This window comes from Athene cunicularia (genome assembly GCF_003259725.1).
Source record: "Athene cunicularia isolate RWA chromosome 3 unlocalized genomic scaffold, athCun1 chr3_part1, whole genome shotgun sequence".
Classification (NCBI taxonomy): Eukaryota; Metazoa; Chordata; class Aves; order Strigiformes; family Strigidae; genus Athene; species Athene cunicularia.
The window spans coordinates 104,957,160-104,972,162 of NW_020799097.1; the positions used below are offsets into that span (position 1 = coordinate 104,957,160).

General features: G+C 40.5%; 1 protein-coding gene across 8 annotated transcripts in view; it reads right to left on the reverse strand.

The window, feature by feature from the left end:
- Positions 1 to 963: 963 nt before the first annotated feature.
- Positions 964 to 15,003, reverse strand: part of TLR5 (toll like receptor 5) — a 28,042-nt gene continuing 14,002 nt past the window's right edge. For 3 of the 8 annotated variants that reach the window (XM_026844158.1, XM_026844156.1, XM_026844155.1), the window contains 3 exons: positions 7,394 to 7,450; positions 7,128 to 7,227; positions 964 to 3,823 (listed from right to left, as the gene is read on the reverse strand). In XM_026844158.1, the coding sequence (XP_026699959.1) occupies positions 1,234 to 3,816 (2,583 nt within the window). In that variant the 5' untranslated portion in view covers positions 3,817 to 3,823; positions 7,128 to 7,227; positions 7,394 to 7,450 and the 3' untranslated portion in view covers positions 964 to 1,233. Of the gene's footprint in view, positions 3,824 to 3,933; positions 6,092 to 7,127; positions 7,789 to 14,932 lie in introns of those variants that run through there. The other 5 variants (XM_026844157.1, XM_026844162.1, XM_026844154.1 and 2 more) reach the window with 5 other exon arrangements.

Genomic DNA, 15,003 nt, shown 5'->3' on the forward strand with positions numbered 1-15,003 from the left:
GTGATATTTTACTGTAGTAATTTTACTGATAGAAAACCCGTGTACTGGTGCACCGAGAGTAAATTAGATCAGCCACAGGCACCTCTATATTCAATCAACTGCATTCACATGAAGTGGATTGTACTTTTTCATCTCTATCAAAATAGTTAAGATGGTATTATTTGTTTGCAGCTAAGGTCAAGACAGCTTATAAAACCTCCTATTCCTGCTTCCTCACTACATTAAAATACTCACTGAGGACATACTGAAATTATTTTAGTAATAAATGTATAAACTGAGATGAACAGTAGACTCAAGGAGTATGTCACCATCGAAATAACAGGTACAGGTTCTATAACAGTGAACACTGAGTCAGACTTTTATTAAAATGACCCTGAATAACCCCCAGAAGGCACATACCTGAACAAACAGTGGTAAAATGATTAGAGAGGTAAGAGAGTATCAGGCATTAATGACTCTACAAAAATATTTCAACAGAAGCAGAAAAACACCTTAGAATTGATCAGGACACATGATGTACAGAGAACAACCCAAATTAGACACCAGTTGTCTGTACTTTCCACTTCCAGAGAATGTGGCAGTCGCTGGGCTACTGGCCGTATCACCAATGTACAGCCCACACGGCTGCTGAGGTAGTTTCTTGCTTGCTTTTCCAGCCCAGGCTTGCTTCAGATCTGAAGGGAATACCTGTTCCTCTCTGCAGGGCAGTAGGCAGCTCAACTGAAAAAGCACCAGGCTGAAAGAGCAGCAAATGAAGTAGACTAATGACTGTAGTTTTACCACCAAGCAGAGAAGTTGTGGAGGGGATGAACAAGTTCACAGTTTGTATGTTCCAGCTGAGAAGCTGAGGTTGAGTAGAAAACAAATAAATTAAATTGGTGTTACAGCAATTTAAAACATACAGGTGCAAACCACTGATTCTACTTTGAAACAGCGTGAAAAGTTACAGAGTTCAGAAAGTAAAATCAGGACTAAAGTGTCTGAAGCTGAGCATCCAAAATGTGAAGTATCCATGAATCATTTCATTCTCATGAAAATGTGTTAGTCCATAAAATAATTGCACTTTCATTTATTTGCTGGTTGCTTTCAAGCTGTTCCCATGTTTAGTAGGATTTATACTGAAATAGTTATCTTTCTACCTCATTTTTCAAGGAAAGATAAAGCAAACTTGTTCATTCCTTCCATGACACAGCTGGAAATGGGGTATTTAGAAAGCCAGCAACCCATACACGATCAATGTGAGAGTGTTGCTACAGTCTGCAGCTCCATACTGCTGGCTTTCCTTCGCACTTTTTTTTCCTTCAGAATTTGGCAAGAAAGGTTATTTAAAAACCAGTCTACATCTTGGTAATCTTCAGGCCACCGCAAATATTGACTCCTTTGTAAAAAGTTTCGAATTGGTTTATGTTTCATCAGTTGATATTGAGAAAGTGACCCAACCACTACCATAATGAGGACATCTTTCAGATCACAAAAGTACCTGCTCTGGGCAAAATTAAAGGCTTCCACACACCACCCATCTTTGAGAAACTGCCTGGTCACAATGCAAATTGTTTTCCTGCTGTTCCAAATGGCATCACGAATATTACTGATATGTTCTTCTCCAGGCAAGAAATCTCTTTCCTCAAAGCACAAAGTAAATCTGTTTTTATCAAAATACTGTGAATCCAGGTGCTTTAGCAAAGAATTCTGGACCCATTCAAAGTCATTTTTGCTGTAGCACAAATATGCATCATATCTGTATTCACTTTTATCTTCTACTTGTGGATGGTTACCTATAATTTTTTTGGTGATAGTTTTATACCAGACAAAACAAATCCCCCGACAGCGAGTAAAAATGATGACTGCCATCAGAAACATGAGAAGAGTGATGGAGGTGAAGAGGAATACTGAGAACCTGAGTGTCTGCTGGAGTTCATCTTCACTGCAATCATCATATGTCAGAGACGACAGTGGTACCCCTGCAAATGCAGGTGGGTATACACAGTACCTGTCAGACTGTGAGCCAGCAAGTGTTACATTGGTTTCATTTAGCCACACCAGTAGGCTCTTTAAAGTACAATCACAGACATACTTATTATGTGTTATATCCAGAATACTCAAAGTCATAAAGACTTCAGGCTCAGGGGAAAAAAGCTGGTTCCCAGATAGGTTTAGGTTTGTTAGGCTTTGTGGGAAAAGCCCAGGAGGAAGATGAAACAACTGGTTGTAAGCTAGATTAAGTCTTTTCAGAGATGTTAGACCTCTAAAAATACCCTGTGGAAGAGCACTAAGGTAGTTGTTATTCAGATGTAGAACCTGTAGTTTGGACAGTGCCCTGAACACATCCAAACATAAATCTCTCTCCCACACAAGCTGTAACATATTTTCACCTAGATCCATATAGATTAACTGATTGTTTTCTATAACATTATCACTTTTCACACAGTAAGAGAAGCGATTCTGTTTTAAGAAGATATACTGCACATCTGGAACTTGGAAAAGAATATACAATTCACCCAGGTTTGCCAACCAATTTCTTTCTAATTCAAGGTGTGTTGCTGCTATTTTTGTGTCAGCTATAGACATTAGCTTATTGTCACCTAAAAAGGCAGAGGTCAGAGGTGGAAAGGAAGGGAGTTTTTTAATGGCATTGTCTCGGAGATCAATTATTTTCAGACTTACTAAGTTACTGAATGATTTTCCACCAATCATCCCAATATGATTTTGCTGTAAATCAATACACGTTACGCTATATAGACCCTCAAAAGTATAATCATACAACTCACCTAAAAGATTACTTGAGAGATTGAGAGTTTTTAGGTTTCCTAAGCCAAAAAATGCTTCCCTTTGGATTTGATTTATCTTGTTTTTGAAAAGGTTCAGCAATTCCAGATTACCAAGGCTTTGAAAGATTAAAGAATTGAGAGAGAAAATGTAACCATTTGAAATATCAAGCAAATGAAGATCACTTCTTGCTAGCCCTGCAAATGTATCATTATCTGGATTTTTTAAATTATTAAAGCCAAATCCTGAACCCATTGTATGAGAGCTAAATACTAAAGAACCGATTTGAGTCCCTTTAATGGCTCTACAGAAATATTGGACTTTCTCTGTGCTCCAGCCATTGTCACTAAGGTCTAGTGAATTAAACGTAATATTTCTGAAAGGATTTGCGCATTTGTCCCAGGCTATTTCATCTGTCTTGTACAAATTATTAGAACTGAGGCTAAAAAATAAAAAGTGTTTTCCTTGGAAGCTGGTAAGATTGCTTTCACATAGGTTGGATATCTTGTTGAATTTCAGGTTCACAGTTTTCAAGACTGTTAGGTTATAAAATAAGGGGTGAGGCTGAAGTTTTGTGATTTGGTTCCCCGAAAGATCCAACTCTTCTAACGAGCTCAAATCTTGAAAGTAACGTTTCTCCAGGATGGAGTCTCCAAGGTAGTTCTGAAACAGACGGAGTACAGTCAGACTTTGCAAGCCCACAAAAGCATCAAGATCCAGTTGAAGAATCCTATTGTATCCCAAGTCTAAGAGACGAAGGTTTGGCAGGTTCCTGAAAGCTCCTTTTCCTATAGTAACAGGATAGACATACTGCATTCCGATTTCCAACAGCAACAAGTGCTCCAGCAGAGGAAATGAAGTTGCAGTCACTTGTCTGATATAGTTGAAAGTTAAAACAAGCTTCACTGTATCCTTTGGCACAAGTGGAATATCTGTGAGGTTGCAGTAATAATATAGGGAGACTTGGGCTTCTGAGTAACAGCTTTTAAATGCACATATATCACTAGCCAGTGATATTCCAAAGACAAGTACTAGCTGTTGATGTAACATCACGAATCTATGTGAAAAAAAGTGAAAATAGCAAGCATTAATTCTGCAGTTGGCTATCTATGTAGTAAGTTGTAGAGCACATTTTTAACAGTTGTAGAACAAAAGACTGAAACTTACTAGTGATCTGGGGTTTACCCTTCTCTGAAGTCTAACAGGCATCATCTGACAGGCTTGCTGGTTAGAAGATGGATCCCAAAGAGATGCGAGCACCTCCTATGTCCTGAAAAGTGACCCTCCTTTATGTTAAGTACCTTAAGGGCAGCACCAAATCCCTGCTAGGTAAGCCTGAAAATCTTGGCCTAGCTATGTCGTTTGCACCATGGAACTGGTGAAGCTGTTGTATTCGCTTAATTCCTTAATCAGTTATCCAAACAAGTTTAAACAGTTTGGATTGATAAAGTGTGGCCATCCAGTCATCTCAACAGAGCAGGCCAAGCTGCTCCTTCCTTGAGCACTCTCCTTTTGAGGGCAATCATGCTATTGGGAATTCAGATTGCTGTCACACAGAGTGCCTAACAGACATGAGTTTTTAAAAGGGGGACCTCTTTTGGGGCTCCCTGAGCCTCAAATTAAGCCTGCAATGTGAAATTGTTCTTGAAAGGGTTGTAAAACAGTTTTGAAAGTATAGGCAGGAACAAGGCTAACAGCGAAGGAAAAGAAAAAACACAGTACCCTGAAATTATGCTGCAAAATTTCACATTTTCCTGAACCAGAAATTCCTAAGTTATACAAAAATGTGTATAACATAAATTATGCAGCTCACTGACATATCCATTTATTCATTTATTCCCACTCTGGATTTTTCTTGCATTATGCCATCTGTCTGCCTGTCTCTTTATCTGAGACAAATACCTCTTCAAAGCAAGTGAGGTCTTTTTTATTGAGCATGGTAAAGAACAGAGCAAATTATTAGCCCTAAAGTGGTTGGTTGTGTACTGTAGTTTAAAAAAACTTCTAAGATTGCAACCACCTGCCTCTCCTTTTAAAAAAGCATATCTTGAAATGAAATGACAACCCAGTGGAAGAATTTTTGCGACCTCCAGCACAATTTGCTAAAAATTGTTAGGTGTAAATCTTCATGGAACCAAACCCCCACTGGCCATCTAACATCTGCAAAGTAAATTTACTTCAGAGAGGAAAAAAGTTGGGGTTTGAGCCAGTAAATTAAAGAGAGCAAAACCCTGCTAATTATTATTATGATCTGAGCACACGGCTTCTTTAAAGCACAAGTACAAAATTCTATGCAGAATATTACACATGAACTAAAATCATCTTACACTTGTTGCCATCGTACAAAGTGATTTCTGAGAAATTAAAAAGTATGTCAGTAGAAACCACTATGATATTCCCATTGCAAATACCAAGTGAGCTAGCCATTTTTAGAGACTATCTGCTAAATAGGAAGTACAAGGATATTATAGTACCATCAGATCTCCTGTACCTAACATTTTTGGTAGCTGTTCTCAAAGTCATTTGATTAAACTAAAACCTGAACATGTAACAGCTGTGACTACTAGGGTGAGTCTGCAAATTTCCACTCCAGAGGCAAAAACACCAAGTGGGAAACATGCATACCTTGCAACTTAAAATACTGATCTTGTAATTTTTTAAGAAATTTTATGGTTTTGGGACAAGATCTGATTCCTGAAAGTAAAAGAGATAATGAATACAGGATAGAGTGCTGAATTCGGAGGTCCTGACATTCCAATTTCATTCACATTTTCTCACTAAGGAATTTAGGATGCGTTGCAAAGAAAATAAAATTGCAGGTAGCGTGTATCAAAATTCTGTTAAGAGATTTTACCGCATCTATGGGGAATAATTCCTAGTACAACAAAACTACTGGGTTTTCTGCCCTCTTTTTTTGACCTAGTGTGCATTGTTAAAAAGGGACAGTACAAACAGGAAACTATGTTTGTCTTTATGACTTCAAAATGTTGTAGGTTATTAAAAAAGACACAACTAAACACACAGCAGATCATTCAAGATCTTGTTTACTTTCTACTTTTCTTTCTGCTTGAGCCATGAAAACAAAACACCAAGTTTCCCTTTTATTGTTTATTAATGATGGTTCTTGTTGACATAATATGTTTAGCACAGATAGTTTTAAATTACATTTATCTTTCAATTTACATTTTCATTCCTTTTATTTGTCCTTGTGTTTGTCCAAATGCTATGGCTGGTTTGGGCAAAATCAGAGCACCACTAAAAGCAGTGACAAATAGGAAGTACTCTGGAAATCAAAATTTAAGAGATGTGTTTCAATTTTCACAAGAGAAAGCTAAAATGTTTAGAGCAGAAGAATTAGAAAGCATTGTTATCTTTATATTAATATATGTTATATTGTTATCTTTAAATCTATAAATGTAATTCTTATTTTCTAATGATAAAAATAAAAAAATGGTGAAACATTTCTAGCCCCCTTTGCTTTTACACTTCCCTGCTTTTCCACATACTTCTAAGTTTAAAAAGTCTCTAACAATCTCTTAACAGTTGTTACACTCTACCTCTGCTCTGGTTTGGTGACAAGGAAGATTTAATTTGTAAACTCTTTGCTCCCTCAGGTTTTTTCCGCATAAGTTACTACCTTCTCCCTCAAATCTTGGCCCTCCATGAGCAGGAGGAGGATGGTGGCAGTAAGTAATGCCTCTTACTGCTATCATGAGGACGGCAAAGTTTTTTAATTTAACAGAATCTCTCCATGTAGCATTTCAGACAACACTTCATTGTTCATTATCACCTAAAACCTTTTGGTAAGAATATTCTTCCCACAAAATGATGATCATCCCATTCAGTTATGTGCCTGTGCATGGACATGGAGATCAAGGGATGTGTAAATGCTTCATTCATTATTGAAAACTGGAGTAATGAAGTTCAAGGAACCAGAGCTCAGCACGTGAGATTTTGTTGCCTTCTACTGCATTGATGTCAGAAGAAGTAAGCGGTAAAGGGAAGGGGGAAAGTAGAAGGGGAAGTAAAAATGCAGCAAATGCTTTTGGGATGGAAAGTCTGAAGCTGGGTATGTTTCTGAGCAATGGGAAGAACTTTTACAGTGCGGGGTGGATATTCTACCTAGATCTAAAGGTAGCAAGTGAGTGCATACAGAATGCAGATACTTTAAAGCTCTGGTCTCAGCCTCCTCAGGAAGTGTGTGTCTGGATCAGGGAAGGCCAATGCAAATGCTTTGAGTCATCTGGAACTAACCAACATTATTGTAAAAGCTTTTTTAAAAACTCACTTTTGTTAACTTGGTTTTAAATCACCTAGAAACATTCACTAGCATAGCAAAAAAGGAAAGGAACTGACAGTACCTGAGAGTGGATGTTGTAGTAGTGCCTGTCCGTCTCAGCACAGCTGCGTATACCTTAGGACATCCACAGAGGCTGTCAGTAAGCAGGGCCTGAAGTAGAGCTAAAGAGGAAGACCAAGACTGTTTCCTTTTCGATGTACACAAGCCAGGAAAGAAGTTAGAGTAACAACTCTCCCATGGAGAGTTAGAAAGTCCTTGCCATTCCCTTTTCCACACCCCCAACAAAAATGCACTGGAGTCCCCATAAATAAAGAACGGGTTACATACCCTATTTTTGTCCTTGGTGATGGCCAAGAGTATTTGCTTGCTTTTTAAAAGAGTGATCTGAAAGGAAAATTTTGGTCTCAGAAGTGGTTTTGTGCAGCATTCAGTAGCATGCTCACTCTCTTCAGCAGCCTCCCATGCTTCTGCCACATAACTCGAGGTCAAATATTAACCAGCACATGCCAGTGGAAGTGATCAGACACGTACTGTAGGTGCTCATGAAAATGAGCAGTGGGCATAAATGGTTCTCATTTGTCAGCCATAGGTTTTGGAGAACCAAGCAGCAGAGGCACTGGCTATCTGGGTGCACTCTGGAGAAGGCTATTCTGATATAATTATCAGTAAGATTTAAAGAGTTTAAAAATCTTTTCAATAACCTATTGCAGTGACCATGATATCCTCCTAAGGAGATTTTTCCTAGATCAGTCAGAGAAACTGTGTGCCCACTACAAGCACAGATTGCCTGAAATAATTAAGGGATAAACATTAAGCCTACTGCCAAGTTGGAAGGCTTTTTTTTCCCTTTAGCTCCATAACTAAGGGTCTTGGTGTTTGGACAGAAAGATGTGAGAGCTCTCTTGGACCCTGCACGAGTGCTGCTGTTACACTGATGTCTTTCTGTGAAACACCACTAGTTGTCACAGGTAGCACAAAAGCTCACCAGAGAGAGGGAAGAAATTAAAAAACTTCAGGGTGTTTTTCTTGCCTGTAAAGTCAATGCATAGAAGATAGTCCTCTCTTCTCCCCTGTACACCCAAAACCATTAGGCATTGAAGAGACAATCATCTTAATTGTCCCTATTTTTTTTCTATAGTGAGATGTGTTTGGGTATAAAATTACACCAACTTAACTTTAAATTTGATATGCATGCTGCTTTTGTCATCAGTGTACAACTTCTCTTGTGAATGTTTTGAAAATACATTTAAGCCAACTTCTATATGCATATGTCCAGAGTCCAGCTAACTGAACAGTGTTTTGTATTCATCTAATCTAAACTACACTGAGTTTACAACTGTTTATGAATAAGTTTCTAGACAGACTGGTGCTAAACTTCTGCTTTCTGGCAAATGCTAAGATTTGACATAATCCTCCAGTTTCAAATTTCATCAGCAGTAGAAGTTTCTGTGTGAAAACACTCATATAATTTCAAAAGTTTTGCTTCTGATTCTTAGATATGAATACAAATATGTTCTTGACAAATTCTGTCCCTCTCTTACGTTCACCTGATAGGGATGGACACGTTTATAGTTGTGATATAATAAACTGGTGGTCCTGCCCATATACAGCTTGTGAATTCTGCTTGAAGTGGTTACGCTCTTAGTATGAAAACAATCTGGCATATGGTGCCTCTACATGGCATCCAACGTTACTGACAAAGGTTGCAGGATGTCTTTCCCAGACCAGAAAAACCAGTCAGCTGTTAAATACTTCCGGGACAAGGATTAACTAACTCCTAGAAGAGTTAGTTAACCCCAGATCTTTCTGCCAGAAGCTGGCAAAATGCAGCACTCGCAGACTGTATCAATAAAGAAGCTGCAGCTACAAAGCACGTGGGCATGAAAGAGCCAGCGGCAAAGGGAAATAATGAACAGGAGTTTGGAAATTTTGGGTAGTGGGGACATTTTTGCTTAGTTTCAGGTTAAGCCTGACTCACTATAGATAACCTCAGCTAGGAAGACTCTGAGATTTCAAAGGGCTCTTGATTCAGTCTAAAAATTCTGGAACAAGAATCCCAAAAGTCAAAGAATTCCTTTCTTTCTTCTCCTTCCTCTTTCAAACCCAGTTAACTTTTGAGAACAAATGTTGAGAAAATGTTCTTATCCTGACAGTATTAAAGTTTAAATGCCTAATCTTTGTACATCTGTAACTGATCTTTGGCCATGTTGCATATAAGGTACTTGGGAACGGCTCCAGGAAAAGGGTTATGGTAGATACAACATTCTATTACCACTCAGCCATGCTGACAGACAAAGCTGAGCTGTAAGATACAACGAAACACACAGAGCTTGTTGGCAGTTAGGGCTGAAATGGTCTCTCACAGTTTAGCAGCGTGGGATGGCTCAGCCAACCCAAACGTGCTGCCGGAGCCTATGTGAGACTCTGCTCTTGACCTGAGACTTGATACGTCAATGAACGATCTCAGTTCCCATCCCCATCTTCTTTTCTTCACTCCCTTTCTCTTCTCACTATACTTTGTCTTAGGCATGGACCAAGGGCACCAGCATGTAAAGGGTGTTTAGCTCCTACTTTAGTATGACCTACTGCATCTGTCTTTCTACATTACTATTTAATCTGGATGTAAGGGGGAATTTTGGATGTTAGCTGCCCAGTCAGAAAGGTAACCCCTGATCAAAGTCTCAGAACAAAGACTAGAAAGCATGCGCAAACCTAACACAGCCCAGGCACAATTCTCTATCCCCTGGTACATGGCTCATGCAGCCTGTGTCTTATTTGGATTGCATTGATCCTTCTGTGGAAACACCCAAACAGAATTAAGCAGACTTTTGGGGGTAGGAGCATAACAAGCAAATCTGTTGCAAATGGTGGAAACTTGTGTCTCTTGTTTATATGTCATGGGGCTGAGACTTCCTCTTAAGTATCTAGAGCAGTTCAACTGGTTACCTATGACTTACAAGTTTTCTGAGAATGGATTAAAGCTATTGAGGCTAGAGCTGTATTTTGGAAACTGGTACCTCAAAGTGAAAGGAGATGCTAAAAGAAGAATGAGGAGTTAACTATAGTTTTCCAGTTCTAGAAAACCGAGGAAATACCAACTGGATGCAACATTATGCCAGAGGCATGTACTAACAAAGGGAAGTAGAGGATAGTAACATCAGTTGCTAATTCTTCACTCAACATTGGGCTCTAAAGATGAAGTCTGGTTATGGATTTTAACTAAACCATCATTTCAGATTAAACAACCAAAATTGAGCAAGCAATGTTCTATTCTGAAACAGTTCAAGAAGCTTATCTTCCAACTTCTGCTCAGCAAGATATCCTTACAGTTCTCACATTCTTGTTTGCATAACCAGGCTTCTGTAGGAGAGATATAAGGTACCATTACTGAACATACTTACATGCTTATAGCCTCATGGTTAAAGCAATTTCCTTGAGTGAGAACCACCCTGAAGCTTCTCAGACTGAAGAAGCTTAGGTACTCAAGTCTTCCACTTCCTTTAACGGTTTAACTGGGTCATAATATCAGAGACCTCTCCTTTCCTTGGCTAAAGTCTGAAAGATGATGTCCATGGCTAGTACGCCCTGTACTAGACCCAAAGCTGAGCTCTGCTAGAAATGCTCCATGCAGGCTTCCCTGAGGAGGCCTGCTTGAGGCCGTGTTCTTCATATTGATCTCCACAACATCTGCAATGTCTCTGCAGGGCTCCTCACCCTGGGGCGCTCCTGTACAATGGCTTAAAGGTACTGGGAGCAGCAGCAGAAATGGTGGTGCCACAGGGGCTTCTGACTGAAGGAAAGGCCATTTGGATCAGATTTTGGGGACTTGGCTGCCTAAAATCTACTGAAATTCACCTGAATAGATAAACGTGTCTCAATCTCATTATTCGGTTCTTGAGTCCCTTCCTGCCATCTAAATAAGAGAGACTCCCTCTTCTGTTTTCCCTATATATTCAAATGTCACAATTCTGTAGGGAACTGAGAGTCATTCCTACTTCTTGGACAAAGTGCAGAACAAGTAAAATATCCTCACCTAATACTCTAATATCACTAGTTTTTTCTTCACTCATGGCAACAATTATGGGCATCTTTCCCAGAGGCTTGTGATACACACTGACTGTGAAGGGCTATTTGTATTTGGCGCTTGGTAAAATATCTCAGGAAAAAACCCTAAGACCTTCAAAGAGCACCCATTTTCGTTTAATCTGACAGAAAGCCTCCTGACAAGGAGTTTGTTTGCAATATTTATCTAGGTCATAAAAAAGATCTTGAAAGATATATCACAAACAGTAAGCCTTTGTTCTTAGGCTGGCCACATAAAGACCAACTGTTGTGAAAATTTGTTTTGCTGCTGTTATCTGATGAGATCAAATCTACTTACTGAAACAAAAATAAAGCTCCGAGCTTTTGCCTAGGCTCTAAGCCATCATAATATATGCATTTGTGCTCATAAAAAGCTATGCAGTGTAAACACACTTTTCTTCATGGGGCCCCTCTAGCCAATTACAATCTTAAAAAGAAACAATTTCATTCATCAGGTGATTAATGAATGTGCCCCTTCCCACCCCCTCAGCCTCTCCCTGAAGTTGCTGGGATGCCTAACTCAAATATAGTATTTTCCAATGTAAAATCAGGAGGCATGTTCTAAGGCAAGTGAGTACTGTGACAGTTTCTATCATTGATGGGGAAAACCCAAAACAATAAGACATTTAATGACCTGACAGAGCAGAAGGATCATAAAAAACAGCCACTGGTTTGGGTAATCAGAAGCTACCTATGGGATGTAATGATCTAGCTCCTGTTCATCATCTAGATTTATTTTTGTTTTAATATCCCCTCAGGTTATATGTTGAGATGCGGACATACACAGATAGTATGATTCCTCTATTCCTGTTATAACAGTTCTTTAAAAGAATGCAGTCTCCAGAAGGATGGGAAAATAAACTTGAAAATGTAGACTAAAACATGCTCTGGGCTATTTCTTGGGGTGGCAGCAGTAAACTAGATAGGCACAGGGAGGGTGCTGTATCCCCAGACTCCAGCCCCTGGCCCCAGCTCAGTTGTTTTTAGCAGCTAGCACTGTTTGGAGTGTCTCCCTCCTGAGTGGAGCCAGCCTGCTCTTTTCCCTGCCTGAGCAGCCAGTGGAGATGGTTGTTCCCGTGAAGTGCCCAGTGCTGGGCACTGGTCCATCTGCCAGCCTCAGGCAGCCCAGGCTCCTCTGCCCCTGCGTCTGTCAGGGGACGATGAAGGCAGAGAGAGTCTCAGGTAGGCTTGAGAAGAGGACCAACAAGGTTTTTTATGCTACTCCAGGTCCTAAGGAAATTAACTTATTGAGGATTCAGTGAGGATAGAGAATATAGCGAATAATCCTGTTTTGTTCTTTTTTTTTTTTTTTCCCCCCAACTTGGTGCTACAGATTGTTTCCCAGCACCTGTTCAAAGCTGCACAAACCACCCATGTGTGGTCACAGTCACCACTCGGGTATTCTTGCCTCACACCCTGAATCCATGTTGACTTTCTTTTTCTTTGAAAACTGTCATGTGATAACTGCCTGGTCTCAACTAGAAACAACTCCAGGAAAACCGTGCTTCCCTCCTGTTAGTTTCCCTTCCCTCTTAGCTATCATTTTGGACTGTTTTTCACAAAGTGGATTTAGACCAGAGAAAAAAATGTCCTTTTTTTGTGCTCACAGGATAATTAGAAGCAGCCAGGATTAAAACTGTCACCTGGAAAAGATCAAAGTGTTAATAGGAAAGAAATCTCAAGAATGATAGCCAGGTTTTTAACTTACAGGAGGCCAGTTTTCACAGCTGGGACAGAAATTCTTGAGGAAGCAGCAGTAAGTGGAGGAGCAGCATTCAGACTGTAACTCTTAAGAGTCACAAGCATAGCTCTGTACAGCCTCACCTGCAAAGCTAACCTTTTTACAAAGCTCATCAGCACTGTCATGCCTGTGCAATAGTGGTCAGGCATAAAACAATGGTAATGGGTGGGTAGCTGAAGTCAGCAAAGACGACTAAATGGCTTGCCGGAAGGGAAATGGCATGGTTGCCACACCTGCACTCCTGGGACCCAATTTGGGCATGTTATTTACTGAGGAACTATTAAAAGAGTATGGAGACAGGTGCCTAAATATGTGGAGCCAAACAGAACAAGGGATAACAAAGAGATGTGTGCTTTTGCAAGTATGTGTTTTGCACATATATTGTTAAAAAGCAATTAAAAGATAAAAGCTGTAAATGTCCAGTGACAAAACGACCACAAACATAGTACAAAAGAGAGACAGCCAGCCAATCTGCCCAGCATTTAACTGAAGTTAGAAACCTGCTCCACTCTTTCCTTGAATGGAGATGTTGAAAGGATACCTCCTGAATTTCTTTGAAATAGTCTTTAGATCAGAATAAGTTTGAGTTAACACTTAACTTGGTGGTGGAGGAAAAAAATATGAAAATTACATTCACAAGTATAGCTGACATAACTTTGTACTGTAGAACCTATTGCACAAAGGAAACCTAGCAAGTGAAGAAGGTAGAAAAGCAGCTAGTAGCTGTTCTGAAGCAGTTCTTGTGTGAGGCCATTGGTGAGTTAGCTATTTCATCGACTCACAGTATGATAGGGCTCACCTGCATATATATCCCAGGTCAAGTGCTTATCTACTGATTATCCTTATACAGGATGGTTCTAACCCGACCAAGAAGAGTAGCTGTCAAACAAGCTAACCTGCATGAAAGGCATTTAGAGTGGAAGCAGGAGTCTGAATTATACACTCCATGTAGGAAGACATGCACCTGATTTCTGAACCCATCAAATACCTGCAGTCTGACACCTAGGGACTGCCAGAACAGAAATCCCCATGCAGGTTGTAGTTTAAGTTCTGTCCCTACCCAGCTCTTTCTGGAGAGAAAGCTATTGATGTTTTAATTTGGCACATTAATCTATCATGTAAAACAGCTACAGTCAATTCAATTTTCTGCACAATGCAATACCAAGCCCTTTTATCTCACAAATACTCATTAACTGTGGAAGCATTGGTTATTTTGGACTGGAGGCACTCTCCTCCTCTTGTTACAGCTCCTCCAACTGAGTGAATAATGCTCAAGATTCACTAAATCAAAGACATGTTTCAGCCTAATGAGGGTTGGGGCGTGCTTTGTATAGGGGCCAAGGGAGGGGAGGGAGAACGGCTCTGGGCAGTTTCCATATTCTGACTATGTTCAACCCAGAAACCATCCTTAGAGAACAGCCTGGAGGCCCTTCTTGCCCTCCCCTCTAGTTCCTGCCTCTTACCAACTCAATGAACTTCTAGAAGTTCTTGCACAATGACACAACTTCAAAAGGAGGCTGAAGAGTGCCAAAAAAAGCCTGTCGCCAATTAGGGGGAAGACATATGTCTCATTCACCCTCAGGCAGAAGATGGAATTGAATAAACTCTCCCATGACCTGGGTGAACGCTCCTAGCCGTAAACCACGGTATTAAAGGTGTACAGTGACAGTCCACCGCTCCATTTTAAAACAAAGCGGCAGCCACTGCTACGTTTTAGGCTGGGTCTGAGCTAGAAGCATGCCTACATCAAAACACCCGTGCAACATAGCTAGAACAGATGTTGAGTAATTAGCCCTGCCAGACTCGGGCACCGCTGGGCATCTGCAAGAGCAGAGCGTTCCATGCTCGAATTCTGCAGCGAGGGCCGAGGGACCCGGCTGTCACCCAGCCGGCCGGACTCTTCCCTAAGGCAGGTGAGGCTGTCCCTCATCAAGTCCTACCTCCGATGCCTCTGTGCCTTTTAAGAGCTTTATACCCTACGTATCTGTTTTTTTCCCGCAAAATGAGCGCAACAATCGAAAAAAAAGCGTGCTGCCCCGTACCTCCGGCTCGCCGCCCGCAGCCCGGTGTCCCGGCGAGGCCCCCAGGCCCGAAGCCGGCAGCCGCCTCACAC